The sequence below is a fragment of the Strigops habroptila genome, chromosome 7 (genome assembly GCF_004027225.2).
Source record: "Strigops habroptila isolate Jane chromosome 7, bStrHab1.2.pri, whole genome shotgun sequence".
NCBI lineage: Eukaryota > Metazoa > Chordata > Aves > Psittaciformes > Psittacidae > Strigops > Strigops habroptila.
This window is the reverse complement of record NC_044283.2, coordinates 17582153-17607423: the sequence shown is the minus strand read 5'-3', so window position 1 is coordinate 17607423 and position 25271 is coordinate 17582153. Positions and strand designations below refer to the sequence as shown.

The window sequence follows — 25271 nt, the reverse complement described above, 5'->3', positions numbered from 1 at the left end:
TGCTATAACTACTGTCACACATCTTATGCATTTCAGGGCATGACTTGCAAAGCCAAGATGATACAACCTCACTTTAAACAAGCAGAAGATCTTCTCCAAGTCTGTAACTTGTCAGTGTCACAAAAATATATGAGTAAATGTGTATGAACAATACTAAGAAAATGAACAAAATACAAATGAACTCTGCCCTTCTGTCTTCAATTATATATTAGCTAGCAGTGTTAATGAGGCTTTTACTAAAGCATTTTATGTGACTCTTCTGAATCTATGATAACATTTTACTTTATTAATAAATCATCACACCCACTGTCGAATGCAATATACCAACTTCTATAAAGTTCTAGTTTCATCCATATTTTTCATCTGAATTACTACTACACAGGAATAAAATATTGTCCTAATTGTAACAGTGTCTGTGTTTCTGTGTACTGAAAGCTAAATGCAAACTATCATTTCCTGGATTCGATCTTTAATCATTTTGGTGCAATGTTACGGCACAAGTGTTTCAGTGTTGGAATATAATACAATAATATAAACCTACATTCTCAGGCTCCTTCAATTTTTACTAATGAATTTCATTTAACAATTAAGTTAATAGCCTTTTTATTTTAAAGAGCTAAAATATATACATAGTACAATTCTCTAACCTCTTGAGCAATTTATCAAACCTATTTAAATTAGTACAATGGCATGAAATGCTAGCCTTGACACAATACAAAGAGAAATTGTTTCCAGACAAATTGGAAAAATCTTTTAATGCCATCAAATTTGCCTAATGCAGTCTGCAGGTTAATCTGTAAAAGGGTGAGCTGTATGTTTGCCCATATCTTATTATCCTTAGCTGTCAATGTATAAATCAGTGCTGACACAGCTTCTTCTAAATCATCCATATTATACACACAAAGGAAAATCTTAGGGCAAGCACTTGGGCAAATTTTGTCCTACACAAACTGAAAGGCAGATCTCTTCCACAGACTGGCAGCAGTTGTGGTGCACTTGAAAACTTTTGGATTTCTTCCTTCAATGAGACACCATGACCGCTACCTTCGTGAAAGGTGAGTTGTTTTCATTTAAATTTTCTTACCAGAAAGATTACTTTCTTTGCACTGACCTAATTAGTTTCATTTTGGGGAAAGGAAATTTGCAGGTGGAAGAGGAGAAATATTTCCCAGTATTATAAATTACTATCTTTGAAAGATACCACCGTCTTTATGTTTTAGATGATCTTCCATCAGTTATGACCATTATATAAAACCATCAGACACATGCCATGAAGAACAATTGGCATGTTGTATATTTTTGAAGCTATGGAAGGTACACAACTTTGAAGACCGTGAGCCTGGCTTGAGTAGCAATTTATGGTGTTTGTGTTAAGGTAAAGATATCCACTGCATATATAATCCAAACAGAAAGTTAGACAATATTTCAAAAAAGAGCACATCATTAGCTTACAATGTCCCTCAAATGATATGCTGAAGCAGCCTAAATTTTTTTGAAGAAGACTGGTTCCTGATAGTAAGTTGTGTGAGTGCTATGACTTCAGACCTAAGCAAGAATACTAGACAAAAAAAGCACATACTTCTATAATTTTATTTTTTTAACTTATTTTTTGCATAATTTCATAACTTTCAAAACCACACATAAAAATCTACAATACTATAATGAAACTTTTCCCACCACTAAATAATTGAGCATACCAATAATCCTAACTCAATTTTAGAAAGCTTTTTTTCCCCCTGAGAGTTCTTCTCTTCTTTTCAAATTATTAAAACACCTCAAGAACAGAAGGTGACCAGGAATGGACTAGCAACTCTGGCCCATGCTCATCCTTTCCCTCTCCCCAAGTCTCTCCTCATCATTTTCCCTCCTGCCCCATCTCTATCTTGGGTCTTTTCTATGTGAGATCTCTCCACCCTTTGGAAAGTCACTATTCTTTCCTGGCCCCCCTTTCACAAAACAGCTGATTACCTTCAGCAGTGCCATTCTCATGGAGCTCATAAAATGCCAAGCAATACAGCTATTTCAAATATTAATGTTTTTGTGAGTTCAGCTATAAGAATTAAATAAAAAGCATTAAACTAATAAAAAATGTCTGCTTTAAAATGTTTATTTATTGTTTTTGCTGTGTATTTATTGATGTTACACTGTAGAAGCATGTTGCTAACTTATATTTTTTCTCTTTTAGCATATGTTGTCTATCAGATAATGATAAATAAATATCTAAAAATAAACTTTGTTATCCCACAAGAAGAGTATTAAATGACTAACAAAAGATGTTGCATACATTTGAAAACTACTATCCTCATATAGAAAAAAACCTGTTATCTGACTCTGACAGAGAAAACCTTTTTTACGCATTCCTAGAGGCGGTGTTAAAAGTTGGGACAATTTCAGTCGATCTGTCCGTTTCACTCTCCTGTTCTTCATGGCTTGAGGACACTTTGTGGTCCCATGCAAGAGAGGTACCGTGCAGTTTTACACCTTCTCCTTTGTTCAGAGATTCTTCTCGTGTAGCAACTTAACAGCAAACATTGTTTAAGAAGTCATCAGAAAAAGTCAGAAGCCTTTCTAGACCCCTATGGTAGCTTCCTCCCCAGTAAAACATTTAGAAAATGTAGTTTCACACTGTACACTGGATTTCATATAATTAAATTTTTTCCACGAGAAAAGAACAGAGTGCACAATATTTATCACTGCATTACAATTTTTGGAAACACTGTTATTTTGTATTTTTTACAACAGAACTGAGTTATGTTTCCTATCTCTCAGTTTTAATAATTTCAGAAGCATTACATGAGAAAGATGTATCAAAATCACGTAATTTATTTTAAGTTTTTATCGAACTTCAGAGAACTGCTTGGTTCCCATGACTATTACTATTTATTGCGATTAGTCTTTCATTTGGAACTCAAGTGCTTTTTCTCTACTTGCTGTTTATTTTGCCAGTGTAGCTCATTTTGTTCTTCACTAAATTTTCCTTGTAAAAGATTTTGAATAATATATTTTTTTCTAATATATATAGTACAGCAAATTATTAACCTTTCTCTTTTACCCCAAAATTAAAAAACAAGACTTGTGAAACTTCTAAGTAAGGTGTACTTGCTGATTAAACTAGAAGAAAAAGGAGAACATATCTATAGTTCAATTGCTTCACATCCTCAAAATTGTCTAGCACTCTACTTGGGTAAACCCACAAGGGTCTTCCAGTGGCAAAATAAAAAAACTCAAAATAAAGCAGAAGAATGCCATGAAAAGAAGGATGAACACAGAATGAAAAATCTGTAACTTATGTAATGTAAAGATACTATCACATCAGTATGACTTCCCAGAAATGACGCAATTTAGCAATTACATGACAAAAAGTATCAAGTCTAATATAATGTGAGGAGCAAATACATTCCTGTTCTAGCATAGAAGCCATATTAAGCCCACAAAAGTTCTGTTAGAGTGGTTTATTTAAATATTAATTAGAAAATCTTTATCTGTAGAACTATTTCTACTTAGTTACTCTACATACCAATCAACCTCCCTGCAAATATCCATGACATCATAATGTCTCCCTATTTAGTAAAGCAGAAGCAGTCTCACTTTCCAAAATAGAGTAGAAACGAAAGGGCCTGATGGCTCTTGAGAGTCCAACTAACTTTTCTATGAAACTTCAACATTGAAGAGAAAGATAAAAAATTTTCTTATTTTCTTTAAAATTCATATCCTCAAAAATTATTCGTGTTATTCTCAGTACTCGACACAGCCAAATAAAATTTAAAGATAAAGTTGAATACAAGTCTTTCTACAACTGTTTATCAACTCAGTTCATAGAATCATAGAATCATAGAATTGTAAGGGTTGGAAAGGACCTTAAGATCATCTAGTTCCAACCCCCCTGCCATGGGCAGGGGCACCTTGCCCTAAAACACGTGGTCCAAGGCTCTGTCCAACCTGGCCTTGAACACCGCCAGGGATGGAGCATCCACAACCTCCCTGGGCAACCCATTCCAGTGCTTCACCACCCTCACTGTAAAGAACTTCTTCCTTACATCTAATCTAAACTTCCCCTGTTTAAGTTTGAACCCATTACCCCGTGTCCTACCACTACAGTCCCTAAGGAAGAGTCCCTCCCCAGCATCCCTATAGGCCCCCTTCAGGTACTGGAAGGCTGCTATGAGGTCTCCATGCAGCCTTCTCTTCTCCAGGCTGAACAGCCCCAACTCTCTCAGCCTGTCTTCATAAGGGACGTGCTCCAGCCCTCTTATCATCCTCGTGGCCCTCCTCCGGACTTGCTCCAACAGCTCCATGTCCTTTTTATGTTGAGGACACCAGAACTGTACACAGTACTCCAAGTGAGGTCTCACAAGAGCAGAGTAGAGGGGCAGGATCACCTCCTTTGACCTGGTGGTCACACTTCTTTTGATGCAGCCCAGGATACGGTTGGCTTTCTGGGCTGCAAGCGCACACTGCTGGCTCATGTTAAGCTTCTCGTCAACCAGCACCTCCAAGTCCTTCTCTGCAGGGCTGCTCTGAATCTCTTCTCTGCCCAACCGGTAGCTGTGCCTGGGATTGCCCCGACCCAGGCGTAGAACCTTACACTTGGCTTGGTTAAACTTCATAAGGTTGGCATCGGCCCACCTCACAAGCGTGTCAAGGTCCCTCTGGATGGCATCCCTTCCCTCCAGCGCATCAACCGAACCACACAGCTTGGTGTCGTCGGCAAACTTGCTGAGGGCGCACTCAATCCCACTGTCCATGTCGCCGACAAAGATGTTGAACAGGACCGGTCCCAACACCGATCCCTGAGGGACACCACTCGTTACAGGTTTCCAACTGGACATCGAGCCATTTACCACAAATCTTTGTGTGCGGCCATCCAGCCAGTTTCTGATCTACCGAGTGGTCCATCTATCAAATTGAGGTCTCTCCAATTTAGAGACAAGGATGTCATGCGGGACAGTGTCAAATGCTTTGCACAAGTCCAGGTAGATGACGTCAACTGCTCTGCCGCTGTCCATCAGTTCCGTGGCTCCATCATAGAAGGCCACCAAATTGGTCAGGCAGGATTTCCCCTTAGTGAAGCCATGTTGGCTGTCACCAACCACCTCGTTGTTTTTCATGTGCCTTAGCATGTTTTCCAGGAGAAACACTTCCAAGATTTTGCCAGGCACAGAGGTGAGACTGACTGGTCTGTAGTTCCCTGGGTCTTCCACCTTCCCCTTCTTGAAAATGGGGGTTATATTACCCTTCTTCCACTCATCAGGAACTTCACCTGGCTGCCAGGATTTTTCAAATATGATGGACAATGGTTTAGCAACTTCATTCACCAGCTCCTTCAGGACCCGTGGATGGATTTCATTAGGTCCCATGGACTTGTGCACGTTCAGGTTCTTAAGATGGTCTCGAACCTGATCCTCTCCTACAGTGGGCCTAAGGTCTTCATTTTCACAGTCCCTGCATTTGCTTTCCAAGACTTTCGTGGTGTGGTCAGAGCATTTGCTAGTGAAGATGGAGGCAAAGAAGTCATTAAGAACCTCAGCCTTCTCCAAATCCATGGTAGCCAGTTCTCCTGATAGCTTCCGGAAAGGGCCCACATTGTCCCTCGTCTGTCTTTCATTTGCTACGTATCTATAGAATCCTTTCCTGTTATCTTTTACATCCCTTGCCAAACTTAATTCTAACTGGGCCTTAGCTTTCCTAACCTGGTCCCTAGCTTCCTGGGCAATGCTCCTATATTCTTCCCAGGCCACCTGTCCTCGCTTCCACCTTCTATAAGCTTCTTTTTTCCCTCTAAGTTTCCTCAGCAGCTCCTTGTCCATCCATGGAGGTCTCCTGGCCCTCCTGCTGCACTTTCTTCTAGTCGGGATGCAACACTCTTGAGCACGTAGCAGGTGATCCTTGAATATCAACCAGCAGTCTTGGGCCCCCCTGCCCTCTAGGACTATATCCCATGGAACCTTACTAAGGAGGTTCCTGAAGAGGCCAAAGTCTGCTTTCTTGAAGTCCAGGGCAGTGAGCTTGCTGCATGCTCTTCTCACTGTCCTGAGGATCTCAAACTCAACCATCTTGTGATCACTACAGCCAAGGCTGCCCTGGAGCATCACATTTCCAACCAGTCCCTCCCTGTTGGTGAGCACGAGGTCAAGCATGGCACCTCTCCTTGTCGGCTCCTCTATTGCTTGAAAGAGGAAGTTGTCTTCCACACAATCGAGGAACCTCCTGGATTGCTTGTGCCGGGCCGTACCGTCCCTCCAACAGATGTCAGGATGGTTGAAGTCCCCCATGAGGACAAGGGCCTGCGAGCGTGAGGCTGCTCCTATCTGTCTGTAGAGCGCTTCATCCACAGAGTCCTCTTGATCAGGCCGCCTGTAACAGATCCCCACCGTAATGTCCCCCATTGCTGTTTTCCCTTTGATCCTGACCCACAAACACTCTGCTACCTCATCACCTGCCCCCAGACAGAGTTCCATACTCTCTAGCCTATCACTGACATATATAGCAATGCCCCTTCCCCATCTGCCTGGCCTGTCTTTTCTAAACAGCCTGTAACCTTCCATTCCGACACTCCAGTCATAGGAGCCATCCCACCATGTTTCTGTGATACCAATGACATCATATTCCCGTAGCCTTGCACACATCTCTAATTCCTCTTGCTTGTTCCCCATACTATGGGCGTTTGTATAGAGGCACCTTAGCCGAGCTCCAAATGCAGCCGACTCAATGGCTGGGGCAGCTGGAACATCTCTACATCGCTCCAAGCACTTATTACAGGTGCTGGCAACTGACCAGGAGTGTTGGGATGGATCAATGCTCCCCTTCCCCAAATAATCTTCTACCTCAATTTGCTTTGTAATAATACAGGAAAAATCTACAGGGAAGTGCATAAACCACAGTGATATTTGGTACTTTTCTTAGTAAAAGCATAGGCCACATTTTTCATGAGGGTAAAGTCACATACCGTGTAAAATTTTGCATAAGTATTGGCACTTGACTTAGATGGAACCACACCAAATTCAGCTGCCTAGGTCTTATTCACCTAAAATTTATTGTCACTCAAATAAATACCTATTTCAGACAGATTTTTAGACTCTACCTACTTTAGGTAGAGTCACTACCTAAAGTGACTAGTTTCCTCACTAGTTTAAATGCCAAAAAAAGACTTGCAAGGAAGCTCTCAATTCACATTCAGATTTCTGATTTAAAACTCATCTTCAAAGCCAAATACTCCTCTTAATTTAAAAACATAATTGACTTTAACATTTCAAGTGATTTGGTTCATAGAAAGCAAACTGTTTTCAACACGCCAAATTTTAGGAAAGTAATCTGTAATTAAAATAACAACTTTAAAATAGTATTGAAATGCTATTTATTTAAATAGTCGGAAATAACTTTTTTTCCCCCAAAGGCCACAGGTCACTGACCTGTTTAGCAACAACAGTCTTAAGAGGCACTAGAAAAGTGTCTTTTCTTCATTCCTTCAGAAGTATTTTTGACTTTAATAAAAATCACAGATATACAGTGAATATATTTCACTAAAATCCCATGAAAATCCTTCTTGATGCATACCTGAAATGCAGGTGGCTGAACAGACAAGTGGTGGAATTAAGATTCAAAAAGCATGAGAAATATGCCAATTTTAAATTATTAAAGCATGTCTTGGACAAGCAATGCATTTGGATCAACACTTGTTGATAGGCAAATGTACTTCCAGTGGAATTTTGTGCATGATCTGAGAAGAAATCAGTAACTAGAATATCTTCAGCAGGACTGTTTTTTGACTGCTAATAAAATTGAACTTAAAAAAAAAAGTCCAATCATTGCCAACAAAGATTAATACAAAATTCAGTTATACCTTTAGTGACAATGCCAGTTATCTCTCGCAATCAACTTAAAAGAGGCATCAGGGTAACACCAAGTAATATTAACCAAGGTGTTGAACAAAGGTTAGTGTAACAGAAAGGACTTTGATTGCGTGCTGATGTCTGTCTCTCTTTGCTATTTCTCCAGAATTGGCTAAATTTCCCAGCCAATTTAATCCATGAAGCTGCTACATTGCCCTATAGCCTTCATCCTTGGGGTGACAGCTACAGTGTACTGAAATGAACACAAAGGCATCAAAGAAGAGAGTAAGCGAAAGTAAGGCTAGACTATGACAAGAAAAACAGGGCATAAGATGCTTGCGGGAGATATGATGAAAATGTTCTTTGGTATTTTTGGTATCATTTGACAGTGCATGTATTTAGCATCACAATTCTGCCATGATGGTGGTATATTTCTTTCCATCCTCTGCCAAATCAATTACACAGTGGAAGAGAAGGTTGAAATCTTAGAAAACTTTACATACATCAAGTGGAAACGTAATTTAATTTTATCAAAATCATTAGACCAGGGGCCAAAATCTACTTCTCAAAACCTGAGCACAGCACGCTTGTTCTTTCAGTGGTGTTTCGTATTTGTTTGCTTTTTAAGCCCAGTTATTTTACCTCCTAGTAACCAGATTCAAAAAACAACCTGTCCAAACTTATAATTTGGGCACCCAAAGCATTTTCTTACTATCTTAAATACAAATAAATTTCCTGAAGTTGGAGAGTTTTTAAACATCTTTCACATGCAGTGTGAGTACTGTATCATCAGGAAGGGTTATGAAACCACCATTAACATGTATATTAAAAACCCTGTGTTTAACTTCCAATTTATATGATAATTCCTATTTATTTTTAAAAAACAGTGGGTGCCACTCTGTTCTCTGAAGAACCTAATTTCTTGGTGTGTATTTTCCTCCCTAAAAAAGCAGCAAATTAGGAGTAACTTTCAGCATTATTTTTCCAGAATTTGCATCCTCATTTCTGTCAAGTCCCATAGCAGCAGCTACGCTAAAAGTGGATTATTCTTCAAGTCATTGTCCTTGAAGAGGAAAATCAAGACCCTGAGACAGAGCCGTTAGGTTTTTTTTAGATTTGGATTGCCAAAATATCAGATACTGGTCTTCAGGTCTGGGGAACCTGTAAAAAATAAGCTTCCCTTATTTTTGTCACTTTTTCTACCTACAACTGCCTAAAGGGAGTGTATATACTGAACCAGACTCTTCTGAGTTACAAGACGAAAAGCAAGAAACTAACTGGAAAATGTGAAATTCCAACTAGATATGAAGTAGGCTTGTGAGGCTGGATGGTTTTTCAGGTTTTTTTAATTCTTTTTACTATAAGGGTGTGGCAGCTTGCCCAGGTGGTCAATTCTCATAATGCCTTGCCCATTTTGCTTTTATCCTCTACAGAATCTATACTGTGGACATTATTAAGAAGATGTCCAGAAAGAAAATATCATGGGCACATTTTATGAAAACTAGACAGATTCTTCTGAGAAACATCAAGAGAACACTAGAACTAACATGTTAGCAGGAAATCAAGTTCATAGTGGTATCATCAACCTTAAAGGAAGCAATTTCCTTCATATAATGTGAGTTACCATCTAATTCCCATTGCTCTGCAAAGACTAGAAGAACATATAATAAGATGTCAAAATATTCCAACTCCTGATTCAAATGAAAAAGTATTTAGGGGGAGTAACAGAATGGTGAATCTCCACTCAGTAACATAAAATATGTAAAAAGGTGAAAGTCTGTGAGATTTAACTGCCTTTGAAATAGCTTATTAGAGCTACTGTATGGGATGGTTATCAGTCATTGCATTTAAAAAAAAAAAAGGTCTCTGTAATTTACATTGAAACTGATGTAATTAATGTTGTTACACAAAGCAAATCTTGCATTTACAGCATGTTGCAATACAGGTTTCTTTACTCTTTGTATATTCCTTAAGTTTGGTTGACATCTTTAACATTATGCTCAATACTGGGCAATTACAGAAGAAATGCCAAAATTAGATCATAGAATCATAGAATGGTTAGGTTTGGAAGGTACCTTGAAGATCATCTAGTTCCAACCCCCTGCCATGGGCAGGGACACCCTCCACTAGACCAGGTCACTCAAAGCCCCATCCAACCTGGCCTTGAACATTTTCAGTGATGGGGCATCCACAGTTTCTCTGGAAAACCTGTTCCAGTGCCTCACCACTCTCGGTAGTGAAGAATTTTTTCCTAATATGTAAATCTCACCTCTTTTAGCTTAAAGCTCTGTTTATGACAGTTCTCTGTAAGTATATACAAATATTTGGTTTCTGGACCTTAGCTTTTTCACCCAATAGATGCTAAATTCCTTCACTGAATCATTTAGGTTGGAAAAGACCTTTAAAATCACTGAGTACAACCATAAACCTAGCACTGCCAAGTCCACCACTAGCCCACGTCCTGAAGTGCCTGCCACATCTACACACCTTTTAAATACTTCCAGGGATGGTGATTCAACTACTTCCCTGGGCAGCCTGTTCCAGCACTTGATAACCCTTTTTGGTAAAGAAATTTTTCCTGAAATCCAATCTATACCTCCCCAGGTGCAACCTGAAGCTGTTTCCTGTCATCCTACCATTTGTTACTTGGGAAAGAGAGTGATACTTGCTATAACCTCCTTTCAGGTAGTTCACTTCATCGTTTTCTTTGCAAAGTGATGCTTTCTATACCTATCACTTATCATCTGCCTCCTTAATTTTCTTGAACAATGAAATAAAAATAGCAAAATTTTTGCCATCATCCTTCTCTAAGTAATGTCTAAGGCTAGATGGAAGGCTAGGGCTCAGATCTCTTTCTTGCCTAAGCTTCCGGAAAGGCACAACAGCCTGATCTATTTACATAAATACTGTACTAGAATCCACCCAACTCACCCCACGAACTCACTCGTCAGTATGATACTGACATCTATAACTCACAATAATATATGATGCTCTTCCTTATAAGAACATAGGTAGCATTTACAGGACAGAGGAATGTATTTCTTAGTACTCTCAATTCTAACGGGATTGTAATGATTTCAGATGAGGGGTTTTCTGGGTTTTTTTCCTCCCTTTTTTTACCCCTGGGACAACCAAGAAAGATATGTAGTACTTCTGCTATCATAGTAAACTATATGCTACAGATATGATTTGAACTTAGTAGCAATGCTATGGCCTTTATGATTTTCTTTTTTTAAATTATATCCCCAAAGAGAAAGGCTTTAAAGGCTGGATCTACTCTTTAATACAAGTTTCGGTCATAATTCAGGATCCTTACCTTGAAAATACACACCAAGAGGTAAATATTACCTTACCTGAAGATTTGCATCCTAATTCAGTTTTTGGTTGGAGCTATCTCAAAATATATTAGTATACTTATTACATTCTAAAACACTGCCCTACCACTAGAATATTCTCAATGATGCTGTCATTTTTAGTACAAAGTTCCTTTCTGTTGCTGTATCAATTTTTAAATGCAGAAGATCATGGAAAAAATTGCAGGCTTCTCCTTGTAGCCAAACCTCTTTTAGGCCATGAATAATGACAGAACCAGTTCTAAATAGAAACTTATAAAACATAAATTAAACAAAGCAACAAAGATACTTTGAGAAGCACTTGCATGTTTTTGAGCATAATAATTTTTCCACTGAGCTGTTAGGATTTCACTTTGAGGAAGAATCCTATCACAGATACAGTTAAACAAACCCCCCAGATTTCTACATATCATATCAAGCGGGCCAAACTCTTGGGCACTCTGCTAAACCTTTGAAAAAAGTCCTCTTAACTGATTTGTGGTAAATTCAAACCTGCCCATGAACTTCAGGGTCACGATCTCCTGGAAAGTGAGTATCTGTCTTTTAGGAAAGACTTATTTTACCACAGAAGAAAACTGTAAGAAAAATAGTCACACAAATACAAAAATATATGCTAGCAAAACTAGATAATAACATGATTTTTCTTCCTTTTATACAAGCAAACAAGAGAGAAACTTAGAACCAAGGCAAAATGATTTTTTCCACATGAAACAATGAAATGTTTAAAATAGCCTGACTTTCAAATATTAAACTCAGGTTACCATAAACAAATAGTTACAATGCCTTGTTGTATTCAACTCCAATTCAATGTTTTAGATTTCATGTAGGGAAATTTTAGAATGCTTAAGATACCTTAAAGTATTTTGACAAAACAAATGGTAAGCATTGGTTTTATGCAGGGATTCCTTAAGCACCTATGAAAGTGCTAAGGATAAAAGTATCTGATACAATAAAAGGAGACTGTATTGACAAAGCATTATCATCAGAATATATACAAGAAGGAGGAAAATACTTACAGATTTTTTATGTCTACTGCTCCTCGGAATGCCTTCCTTGGTATCGCTTGAATCTGATTTTCACTGAGATCACTAAGGAAAAAAAGTATTAAAGTAAACTGAAAATCTGCCATATAGATTACTTTCTGTGTAAAACAAAAAGAACATATAAGAAAATAATATCAGTAATTACAGTTTAGTCGATGTTTCCAATGAAGCTTATTTTATTACCTCAACTGATTTGCAATTGATGAAAAAGCAGCAGCAATAATAGACAAATTATTTTACAAAGCAACAAATACATATGCCAAACTAAAAGCAGAAGCATTACATAATTCAACAATGAAGATCAAACTGATTTAATTTCTGACTCATTTCACTTTTCAACCCATTCGAAACCCATGACATCAAATATTTGATTCAGCTTCATAGAAGGAAGACTGAAAATCAGCAAAAAGAACAAGTTTTTTTTCTTTTTTTCCCCTTTTTTCAAAGAGGAAGCTGTTGAGAGAAAGCTATCAAGCTGTGTAATGTCTCAGACCAATATATTTCTGAATTTTGTTTCAGAGTGGGAAGCACCATATATTTTAAAAGAAGGTATTAAAAACCATTCTGCAGCAAATATCTAATGCTCCTCCCCCAAATGCCTGCATGAACAGCTGTACCACACTATCTGAAACCAGTATCTTTTCCAAAAGAGAAATGTTCTTAAACTTCTTGTTCAATATTTTTTGCTATCAGTATAAGCAAACAGGAGATGTGGTTTGGAGGTCTTGCTTCAACAACAGTTTCCTACCCTGGACAAACATACCTACCACACAAATGGTTCCCATGTGTCTGAAGGCCTTCAAAGGGCCTATGTACCTTGGTGTCTTAAAGTTATAAAATCAGACCTCCTTTTGGAAGCCTTCAGAGATGCATCTATATATGGACAATAAGGGGCACACAAGATATTATATGAAGTGGCTTACTTGAGCGTCTGAATAAAATTTAGAAACAAATCAGATGCCTACAGACTGTCTGTATTCTAGGATTTTCAGCTTGTTTGCTGAGCAGTTTTGTTGTGGGTAACTGGATTTCATTTTTCTAAAATCAAATCAAGAGCTTCACTCCAAAAGCACATCAAACACAATCCAACCTCCTAACAGGAGAAGTAAAGTTTTGCAATGCGTTGCTTTTCAGAGGCATCTTTAGATGACCTTTTCAGAGACAGCTTTTAGGAGAAACATTGCAAAATGGTGCACAGAAAGAAGAGACCTAGCTCAGATGAAGCGAATAAGCAAGAATCATTTAGTTGATTAGACATAAACAGTCATGCTTTTGACATATTCTTTCCTTAAAAAGCATGAGCTCATATTCCCAGTTATTAGTAATCACTCCTGACAGTCTTTCAGATCTATGAACTTCAAAAAACAATAACTTGAGGACTTTCTAAAATCCCAGGCTGCCTGACTTTAACAGAATTTATATCAATATAATTCTTTTGAAAATAATTCTACATACATTGACAGCTACTTTATTGTATCGAATTAATTGCGAATTTATGGAAAATCACATTCTATTTACTAAATCTTTCATAGTTCATGCATCTAACTGCACTGCAATATCTTGAGAAGTATATTTAAAAGTAGACAAAATTTTACCATTATTAACTGTGTGTGAAAAAAGAGAATCTGTGAACTATGATTTAATTTTCAAGCCACCTAAGTAATCCTGAAATGGGATATGACTGCACAGCTCTGACAATAAATTCAATGGCAAAGAATGAAAAAGCAGCCTTCAGCATTTGTTACGGTAGCATGATTTAACAGCCTACTTCCTTTAAAAGAAATTCCATTGTAAGTATAAACAGCAAATATCTATATTTACACTTCTGTTTAACTGATTAATATATTTTACCTATAAAAAGTCAAGCATAAAGTGGTTAGGTTAGCAGTGGTGATTTGCATCATGATCAATGAATAGTTTATAATACAGATATATGTATATAACTACGTAAACCACTACCATACTAATAAATATATACTGCAGCAAGTAATGGGTAATGGTGCATTAGGTTTTTTATGTCAGTTAATAGAGTATCATCTTTCACCTTTTTATATAATTAAAAAAGTGAAAGATGGATAAGACTGAGACACTGTAAATTATTTTTAAAAATCTAATTAAAAATATCAGTGGTCAAAATCTCTCTTTCCTTGGCTAAATGCAAATCTTAGCACAAATGCAAGGACTTACAAATAACAGCTATTGAGCAGGTTCCTCAATAAAAAATACACTGAGGTTGTATGTTTGCAGATGTATGTCTGCGTATATGCATGTGTAAAAGACAGTAAACTGACTAATTGCATGCTATGTTTAACACTGGGTCCACACAGTCAGCACCACTTCCATGTAGTACAGACTCATGTAGTCTGAAGCACTGTTCACTGCTAATTTTAGCACATTTGAAATGTAAACTACTTGACTGCAAAAGTTCCCATCCCTGCTGTACAAGGCACTGTCTAATGCATCCCTATGAACGCAGACCCTCTAAACGGAGAGCCTAAGTTAGGTGAGCAATGTAGTTTTCTGAGAGAAATTTTTGCGTCTGCTGGTTTGCAAAACTTACTTGGATCTGTTTATGTAATAAAAGTGTAAGTTATTCACTGCAAAATTCTACTTCTCTCAAAAATATTTCAACACACAACTTATGACTACTTATAATAGCAGGAAAAAGGTTTTAGTAATTATTTATTGATTGCTTCAAGTTTTCATCTGCTCAGTATAAAAAGGTTTCCTTATAAAAACCTGTGGGCTTAAATAAACATTCACATTTTTCTTGCACAAATCACACCTACATTTCACACTGCAGATCTAGGACTCAGTGAGAAGTTGCTGTGTGGTCTTTTTTTATGATGCTTTAACTCATTCCACTGCAATTCTTAGATTGCTCACAAAAAAAAAGGTCACAAGCAGCACTGGGTGCACTGTGACCTTCTGGGGAAATGGGGCAAAAATTTATTTTGTAGACAAACCCAGGCAATTTTGCAGGCCATTATGCTACATTGATTTGACTTTGGAGCTTATATTCTGCAGTGAAGAAACCTCCTTTACAGGCTGATAGTTGTTGTTTTCCTGCACTGGTAACTATGTGAACTTCACCTTCCATGTCAAAAAGAGATAGCATTTGAACACTTTACGATGGCATTTGGTACAACTAAAATGAAAGAAGCTTTATAAGTATTTCAATAAAATTTAAGCCCTAAAACCCCGAACATCCTACTTTTACAAGAACAAATCCATATTTTTAAAAGAAAAGTCATGAACCTGCTTCACATATGAAGCTATCCTACAGATTTTTCAGTTGGTTGGTTGTTTTTTTTTCGGTTGGTTGGTTTTTGGTTTTTGATGTTTTTTTGTTTTGTTTTGTTTGTTTGTTTGTATTAATAAAGCACAATGGTCTAGTAAAATGTTTTGATGAGTTAATTTTTATGAAGATTCTAGTTGTCCTATAGGCCTCTTTGAACTAAATTGTTCTTGACTCTATTATATCATTCCCAGAAAGATATATTCCAAACTCTTCAGTCTGGAGTACCTTAGACATTGACCCTTCAAAAAAATTCCTTACTGCAACTTTTTGGGCTTCATTCATTTTGTTCACTGGCCAGCAGAGCACCTTCAACCACCCAGTCTCCAGTGCATCTCCCCACTCCTACATTACAAAACCAGTGCTCTGGACCTGAACCGCCACATGTAACTTCACCGTCTTTTAGTGTGAGATGTCCTCAAAGAGAGCTCTCGGGCTCCTTTCATCAAGGCAAAAGGTGGCACAGTAATATTTGGGTTAAATAGTGGATTTGCACACAAAAAGCCATCTGAGCAAGTTAGGCTGGCAGCAGCTGAAAAACAGTCTTTTCAAAGAAGAAAGAGATGAGCACCTGTGCTGCTCTAGATGTGACTGCACCATCCTGTTTATAGAGGTTTGTTTCAGATTTATTTAAGCTATATGTATGTCAAGCAATCTTCTGAGTTGTAATACTCTGGCTGCAACCCTATTTTCTCAAAAGCAAAAGAAGAAAACCAAATCCATAAGCCAAACAAAGCTGAATCCCACTTTAAATGAAGATACACAGAGGAGAATGCACAAAGACTTCTGATTTTTTACCCAAGGATAGTGATTCTTTTAAAAACTTGCATACTAGCTTTTCCCTCCACAGAAGACAAGGTGTGTGTTTCTAAATCAGAGACTATGTTACACCTAAATAACTTTTTTTTTTTTTTTTAGATTAACACAGTCTATCAAGTATTCAAACTCAGCAATAAAACCAGAGAAAGAATATAGCCTCTCTAAGATCTATGATCAAGTAATCCTGGAATCATTGTGCTAACATAAAATGGAATTTCTTTTTAAACAAACTGCGTCAAGGCAATTTACATGGAACATATCCTCATAAATCACATATGCCTCAGCTTTTAAACCAATTTCCAAAAATTAAGGATTTAATTCCAATGACAGTAGACAGTAGAATTTGTCTAATTTGAAATTACGCCTCAAATAATGTAATTTCTTGTATTTCACAAACCAATGAAATAGGAAACCCCCCCCAAATAAATCTAACCTTTCACCCCACCCTCCACCCTCCCCAACCCTACATCAGCTTCATTTTATGTATATACAGTTAATTATTTTTTTATTCTGAGATACATTAGTAATTACAATGCATTATGCTTTGTGGAAATAGGAGAAAGACCTCGCCAAAGCCTTGCTACTACTGAATCCTTCCTAAGAACAGGATGCAAATGGTAAATATTATCATATTTACTGGTTAGCAGATAGAAGTATATCAGGAAAAAAACCTCCAACCTAGAATCCTGCTAACATTTGAAATTCATACCAATAGAATAACCTATTCTCACAGAAAACCTCAAAAACCTAGTTATGCTGTTGCTTTTTTATCTGAGGATAAAGCCCTTAGATAACCTGATATTAATAAGCCTTATAGAGTGTTTCAGCTCTTAAAAAATGCAGACAGTACTGCATTGCAGCTATTTTATTACTCACCATATATGGTTCCCAGCTGAATATCCCATTTACCCTAAAAGGAGTGCTAAATTTTTAATTATATAAATTGCAACACCACATATAATATCTATATCATAAGCTGTTAAGGCTGTATCACAGTTTTGTGTGGCTAAAACCATTGTTCATTCTGAAACAATAAATCTTTTGAAGATGGCAAACTTGCGTGTAAATTTAATTACTTGTAATTTTATTTTCCTCTATGGTTTAACCTCCCCCTGTGTCTGACCACTGGTATCATAAATCTATACTGCCACTCTCTACTTTGTAAAATACTGAGTACTGGGAATGAGTAATGTGTCCTGATTTTTAAAGGAAAAGGCAGAAATATTGAGTCGAACTAAGTATTGAATACTTATCAGTTTATTTACACCAGTTCATAAAAACAGCTCAGAAGGTGGCTACTCCATGATCAGTATCCTTAATAATGATTTAAATATATCTGACATGAATAAAGTAAGGCTTTCTTAGTACATATCTTACTGCAAAACAATAGTTTTAATACTAGCTAACTATATTCTGCATGAAATCCCTGATGCCTGTACAAGGTGGCAAACTATCATAAATAATGAGACTACAGGGCATTCAAAGAAATAAACAGGGAGAGAATTTCTTCAAATTACTTGACTGAAAAATCAAATACATTCACTTGGACATGAGGATTTTCACTTGCAATGCAAAGGTGCTGAAAAACCCATATACATATTTTAGAATAGGATAGGATAGTTCAGTTGGAAAGGACCTGCAATGATTATCTAGTCTAGTCAGGTGATTTTGGTGGAACAAGTAATAACTTTTTTTTATGAACACATGTATCAATTAGATACTTATCCCAAAATAATGAAACTAAATAAACAAGTCATTTATGAATATTAAACAGTCCTCTCCTTTTTAGATGTTATCACTATGATTTGCTTTTTCATCAGTACTATTCAGAGTTCCTACAACATATCTGCACACCTTAAAAAGTACAGATATTTAGATGGCAGGGAGAATTACAAAATCATAGAATGACTCATAGAAATCATAGAAATCACAGAAGACATACTACTTATTCATCAGGGAGCTGTGAGAGAGTCTGTGAAATGTGTTCCAGCACAGGCTACTCACTGGATTCTAGACTTCATTAGAATCATAGAATCACAGAATCATAGAATAGTAAGGATTGGAAAGGACCTTAAGATCATCTAGTTCCAACCCCCCTACCATGGGCAGGGGCACCTTGCACTAAACCATGTCATCCAAGGCTCTGTCCAACCTGGCCTTGAACACCGCCAGGGATGGAGCATCCACAACCTCCCTGGGCAACCCATTCCAGTGCTTCACCACCCTCACTGTAAAGAACTTCTTCCTTACATCTAATCTAAACTTCCCCTGTTTAAGTTTGAACCCATTACCCTGTGTCCTACCACTACAGTCCCTAATGAAGAGTCCCTCCGCAGCATCCTTATAGGCCCCCTTCAGATACTGGAAGGCTGCTATGAGGTCTCCATGTAGCCTTCTCTTCTCCAGGCTGAACAACCCCAACTTTCTCAGCCTGTCTTCATATGGGAGGTGCTCCAGCCCTCTTATCATCCTTGTGGCCCTCCTCTGGGCTTGCTCCAACAGCTCCATGTCCTTTTTATGTTGAGGACACCAGAACTGTACACAGTACTCCAAGTGAGGTCTCACGAGAGCAGAGTAGAGGGGCAGGATCACCTCCTTTGACCTGCTGGTCACGCTTCTTTTGATGCAGCCCAGGATACGGTTGGCTTTCTGGGCTGCGAGTGCATACTGCTGGCTCATGTTAAGCTTCTCGTCAACCAGTACCTCCAAGTCCTTCTCTGCAGGGCTGCTCTGAATCTCTTCTCTGCCCAACCTGTAGTTGTGCCTGGGATTGCCCCGACCCAGGCGTAGAACCTTACACTTGGCTTGGTTAAACTTCATAAGGTTGGCATCAGCCCACCTCACAAGCGTGTCAAGGTCCCTCTGGTTGGCATCCCTTCCCTCCAGCGTATCAACCGAACCACACAGCTTGGTGTCGTTGGCAAACTTGCTGAGAGCGCACTCAATCCCACTGTCCATGTCGCCGACAAAGATGTTGAACAGGACAGGTCCCAACACCGATCCCTGAGGGACACCACTCGTTACAGGTTTCCAGTTGGACATCGAGCCATTTACCACAACTCTTTGCGCGCAGCCATCGAGCCAGTTCTTTACCCACTGAGTGGATGAGATGTCTATGAGGTCTTGCATGGCACGAGATACTTCTCCAGCCACAGTCACCTTAATGAGGCATGCCACCTAAAATCTCAAGCCTATTCCAGAGCAAGACCCAGGTTTGCAAGAGCTATTTATTCCCCTGGCTTTGATGCTACAGAACAGGATGGAATAATAGGATGATGTCACAGAAAATTAAGTACCCCGCCCAACTGGGAGGTGCTGAAGACACCAGCCCTAAAACCTGAGCTCCTGGAAGGTTAAAACATGTTAACAACATGACAGTGTAAGAGAAGTGAGTCAAAGCCCCAGATTTCAACTGCGTCTTGATATACCTGAAGAGAAGGGTGGAAAGAGATTATTTCATGTTATCACTAATGCTGGCAGCTGCCTCTATTTGCAAAAGCTGTTGTAGTAGTGGGCTTTCCAATGCAAAGAAGACAGAATGAAAGGGCAAAGTAGTTTTTTTGTGGTTTGCTGGATCTCTGATTTGGATTTCACTCCTAAAATGATGTTTTTCCACTTTCTAAATTTGAATAATAAATATGTATTTATACTCTGTATTAGGTGGTTTGAGTTACCATGGGAAACTTTTGATCTGATTTTTTTTACTGCTCGTGAACCTTCATTTATCATCACCCAACCATTCTCTTAAATTGGTAAGTTCCAGTATGAAGAGGAATTTAATCTAAGACCTTTTCTGAATGTTACAGAGGCACACTTTGGCAACCACTAGTTTTATTGTATTAGGATAAGGTATGTAAGCATGAAAATTGTTTTCAGAAGTATATAACAAGAATCAAACCAAAGTACAAAGTCTTCAAGAATACAGATGCTACTGAACTATTACATTATGGTGTAAATGCACGGTGAGTATCCTGGAGAGACAGTTGCTCTGAAACTATTGAAGCATTTGGAATTACATCATGGTAGAAATATATCGTATTGCAGCATGAGCTTACTAAACAAACCTGAATGTTTTAATCTATATAACACAACAGGCTTTTATCCCATGTTCAGCCAATATATCAATATATACAAATGAGTAAGTGCTTTTCCCATCAGTCAAATGAGGCTTATCCAGTTAATTGTTGCAATACAATTGTTTGGCTTTACAGAGTTACCATATAACAAGTTACAGTACTGCATTACTTATTTATGAAGATAATCTTATACTCAAATGGCTTTTCAGATCCTTTTAGCAATGCACAGTGTCTTGGCAGGTCTATGGATCAACTATGACAGAATAAGGAAATGTTTTTTAAAAAAAAAAATTAGCAATTGTGTTTAAACTCGTTCTGAACCCACCCCCCCCAAAAAAAAAAAACCAACAAACAAAACAAAAACCAAAACCAACCCCGACAACCCAAATCAAAGACCTCTGCTCTACCATTATTCTCTGACTATTAAATAAACAAGTTAGCTTCTTATTAACTTCAGGATTAGTTTTTGTTGTGGTGGATTTTTTTCCTTCTGTTCTTCAGTAAAACATCCAATGTATCTATTCCTCTTGATAATGAAGATAGAAAAGGAGTTGAATACTACCAGCAGTAGCCAATGCCTCTAAGCACATATTTATCTCCTTGTGAAGATCAAAAATATGAGTTATAAATTCTAGCATTAGTTCTGTAAATCAATATTGCTGGTTATATCCTCATTCTACCAGCTACCCATAAAAGTTATAAAATTTCACGTCTAAAAAAGGTGCTATTAACCTCTTTTTACAGATGGAGAAACCAAGGTAGTATGTATCAGTACCATGCTGAGGAGCACAGAGCAGATGACAGAAATTTAGATCACAGAACTGCAGGTTATCTCTGCATCACTAATTTTCACTTGCTCTGTTGACTCCTGAGAGATTCAGATGCTGTACATAGTAGACATATAATCTATTCTCATGCTAAAGCTGGATCACTTCCTACGCCATAGTGTGCTACGTGGCCCAAGTGAATATTTAATCTTTCACAACACAGGGCAATCACTACAATATGGACAGAATCGTGGAATCACAGCAGTTCCTACAGTAGGGAATGAATCTTCCTCTTCTCTAAGAATATTCAGACTGAATTTCCCTGCTCACTTTCATCCGTCACTTTTTAATTATACTACTTTTAATGATATCGTTGAAGTTTTTTTCATTCTTAATGCTTCAGGTTTTTAAAATGTTATCCGTTTACAAATCTGTAATTGAATGAAAATTTACTTATTATACCATTTGGTATATTATTATTTGTATTATTTCAACAGCAGATATTTTTATCCATTTTATCTATTCATTTATTAAAACAGAGGTGGATATCATTCCTACATACAGTATAGAACATATACAGCAAAAGAGAAAAACTAATACACTACATAACAGAAGTACTGGTAGCCTGGTAATCTTCAGAGTACCTTTGACCTTAACATTTCATATGTGACATCAAAAATTTAAATGGTGACAATTAATGCTAATCTCTTTTTGTTAGAGAAACAGCCTGACTCCTCATATCCGGTATAATACGATGTCGACTTGTTTATAATTTTGGGTATTAGTAATTGGTAATTTCTGCAGAACAAAAATAGCATACAGTGCAAGCACTAGGCCTTCTTACTTTTTAAAACTATTACATTTTGGGTTTGGAATAAGTCAAATCCTCCAGTCTCAGTCTTGGCATAAAAGTTAATCTATGGGCTGCAAAATCAATTCTACTCTACGATGTCTCCAAAAGTGCACTTAAATCAATTTGTATACTCTGGTAACATTTGAAAATAATTGCTTAAGACAACTCACCATTTATTCTTTATTGTGCTAGAGTGTCATAGTGTGGTAAAAGCTAATTGTGAAATAAAATAGAAGTATTAGGACCACACATGTATTTTAGTGGAGTCTTAGAAATTATTTTTGAAAAGGAAAGGAGCCTTTATTAGTCTGTTCCACTAAATTAATATGTAATTCTCTTTTGTTTAGGACTACCAAAAAAAAAAAAAAAAAAAAAGGAAATAATTACACGTTGTAGCTCCTAAAGAGGAAAGGACCACCCACAATTTCAAAGAGAGAAAATTGCAATACTACTTCAAATTTGGCTTTAATGTAATCCTTTTGTTAGAAAAAGATCCTTGAAAGAAAAGCTTGAAGTTCTTAAGATCACCCCACTCCCCCCACAAAGAAAAACTTGCCAACTCTTTATCCCCAACACGTCTCAAACTGGTCAAGCTGAAGGAAGGTATCGAGTGACATTTGCTGACTGCTGCTTGTCATGCATTTTTAATAGCAGTACTGTTCCCCTAACAATGCCTGAAGATAGCAGCACAGCTGTGAAGTGTATGGGTATCATTGACCTACAACCCTGCTTGGAGTTTGCAGAGTGGGAGATGACTTTTGGCCATACGTATATCTTGCATTTCATGTTTCAAAAATCATAACTGAGTCCAGCCAATAGCTTGTAAAGCACATATGGGTTTTGTTCATGCATTTTCCCTTCTTTTTTATTTAACCAGGTTGGTATTGAAGGCAAAATAGATAATAGCCTTAACCTTTATGTGTTATTATTTCATACAAGGCCACAAAAGACCATTTCTTTGTAAGGAAAGAGTGAAGATTCTGATGTTTTAATTCCATCAGTTTCTGGATAGGCTATGTGGTGATTAATTTTTAATCAATTATTACACTTGAGAGACCTGAAAATGTACTACAAGTTAAGGACTTTAAAAGGACAAAGCAAGGTGCTGCCAGGTAACTTTCACTTCTTCTGGTACGTTACACACTCAACATATGCATGGCTGAAACATCCATTTGGCTTGGTTGGGAGGGTCCGCTCACAGTAAGAATAGATGAGATGGCATACTTACTTAACTTTCCAAAAGACCTCTTCAACAGTATCTGAAAAATCTACCACTACTTTTCTCTCTAACAAAACTTCTTTTTTAGCAGGAGTTTACAGCTGTCAACATATCTTTAATATTTAATATTGTTTCACCTGCTGTGGCATTGAAACCATAAGCACTTTTAGGAACTGACTGAAAGGTTGTCTGGTATGTTATCTAGTTTCACTGTACAGTCTATAACCCTGTATATTCTCTTCTGAAATATCACGCAGCAAACTGTGGCAATTTCTCTCTTTGTTCAAAACAGAGTAGAACGAGTTCCTGATCCAGCCCCATTATGCACACCTGCTGTTCCAATACAGGCAAGTAGTAATTACATCCCTGGTCGTAGACATTTTTCATCAATCTCCAAACTGTTAGTCTAATAATAAGCCAAGTACTCCAAGTGTTTCCTAACAGTAAAACTAAGCTTGAACAGTTTGTCAAGGGACAGACAAAATTTGGAGAGTAAACTAGAAATGATCTTGCAGATCATTAAAGCTGAATGGCACTGTGCTCGCTTTTCCTTCACTTGAGTTGAATGATGCAATTTGGGGATCGTCTCTTGAGACAGGCTGATTGCTTAACAAGACAGATTTATTGTACAGTCTTAGCTTTATACAATATGTGTGCAGTCACATAATGTATGTGAAGCACTGATGCTTCAGGCTTTGAGGTTCTTGCCTTTCAGCGCCAAAAAGTACGCTAAGAATGGCAAAAGAAACCAAGGCAAATTATAAAAGGGTTACCGTGGATGATTAAAAAAATTTACAACAGTTAAGCTACTGTCATAATTACTGCTTATCAAGATGACCAATATTATATCATTGATTTCCTGGGCTTCATCCATCTGCTTATACCCATCTGTCATTTCTTGTGCAGTAATATTTTTCACAGAAACACTTTGTTTTATGGGGTGCTGGTTGGTTGGGTGTTTTTTACTCTGTGTTTGTAGAGTGCCTCACACCATTGGCATTCTGGCCCAAAGAACTAGGACTTTAACCTGTCGTATGAGCAAACGGAAAGGATGATAAAAACGTATATTCATATCATACTCCACTTCACTGATAATGAAGTACAAACCAGTATGAACAAGCTGAATTATTTAAATAACTGGATAGTTTTTCAGACTGGATTTTTTGTCTATTCTATTTATTGTGTGTTGCTTATGTGCTGGTTAATGAAAATCAATTTAAAGCTCTTAGGAGAAGAAGGAAAAGAAACTGTTGGGAAACTTCAGGGCAAATATTGATACTAATATTCAAGAATTCTAGTAGTAAAACTTCCCACTGACGATGATTAAATGACTTTAATAGTCTAGCTGAGCATCACAGAAATCCCAGGTCTCGAGATTCTGTTCAAGGGCTCCAAGCTTCCCTTTATTCTTGAGCCTGCCTTCCCTTTATGTGGCTGTTCCAGCCACTTCCCCCAAACTCTTTTCACCACAACCTCTTTCTTCTCAATGCCATGCAAAGAATCAGAATTTCAAGAAACGGTTTCCTGTTCTAATGGAGCTGAGAACACAGCAGAAGCAGTACAACTGGTCTGTAAAACAAGAACAGTGTACCCTGGCTGAACACAGGGGCCATTTATAACTGGAAACCCTTGTAAAAATTGTAAAAACGCACATAGGCAACAAAAAAGAAACTGGTTAATTCCAAAATGAGCTGATCACAACCAATTTCTTCACCAATAGCAAAATAAAAAGAACAACCTAGGATAATGAACTGGATCATAGTGCTCCAAGTGTAAGACTGTGAAAAACTCCATTGCACATTACAACCTTGGCTGGATGTTATTGCCACAATAGCAGTACGTAAATTACATTTAAATGTTCTAAGAAAATTCATCTATAATCTATGCAAAGCTGAATATTTATTTTCTTTAAATGTAAAGAAAAGCTTACATTGTATTTCTACTTCTATCACATCTATCCCTTTTTTCCTCTCAAAGCTACAAAAAAGTTCAGCTGCTTGCACTAGTAATAATT

At 37.5% G+C, this 25271-nt stretch overlaps 1 protein-coding gene across 13 annotated transcripts in view; it reads right to left on the bottom strand.

Moving 5' to 3' along the window:
- SLIT2 (slit guidance ligand 2) overlaps positions 1-25271 on the bottom strand; it is a 265376-nt gene that overhangs the window by 95670 nt on the left and 144435 nt on the right. For all 13 annotated transcript variants that reach the window (XM_030492445.1, XM_030492444.1, XM_030492443.1 and 10 more), the window contains exon 5: positions 12199-12270. In XM_030492445.1, the coding sequence (XP_030348305.1) occupies positions 12199-12270 (72 nt within the window). The remainder of the gene's footprint in view (positions 1-12198; positions 12271-25271) is intronic.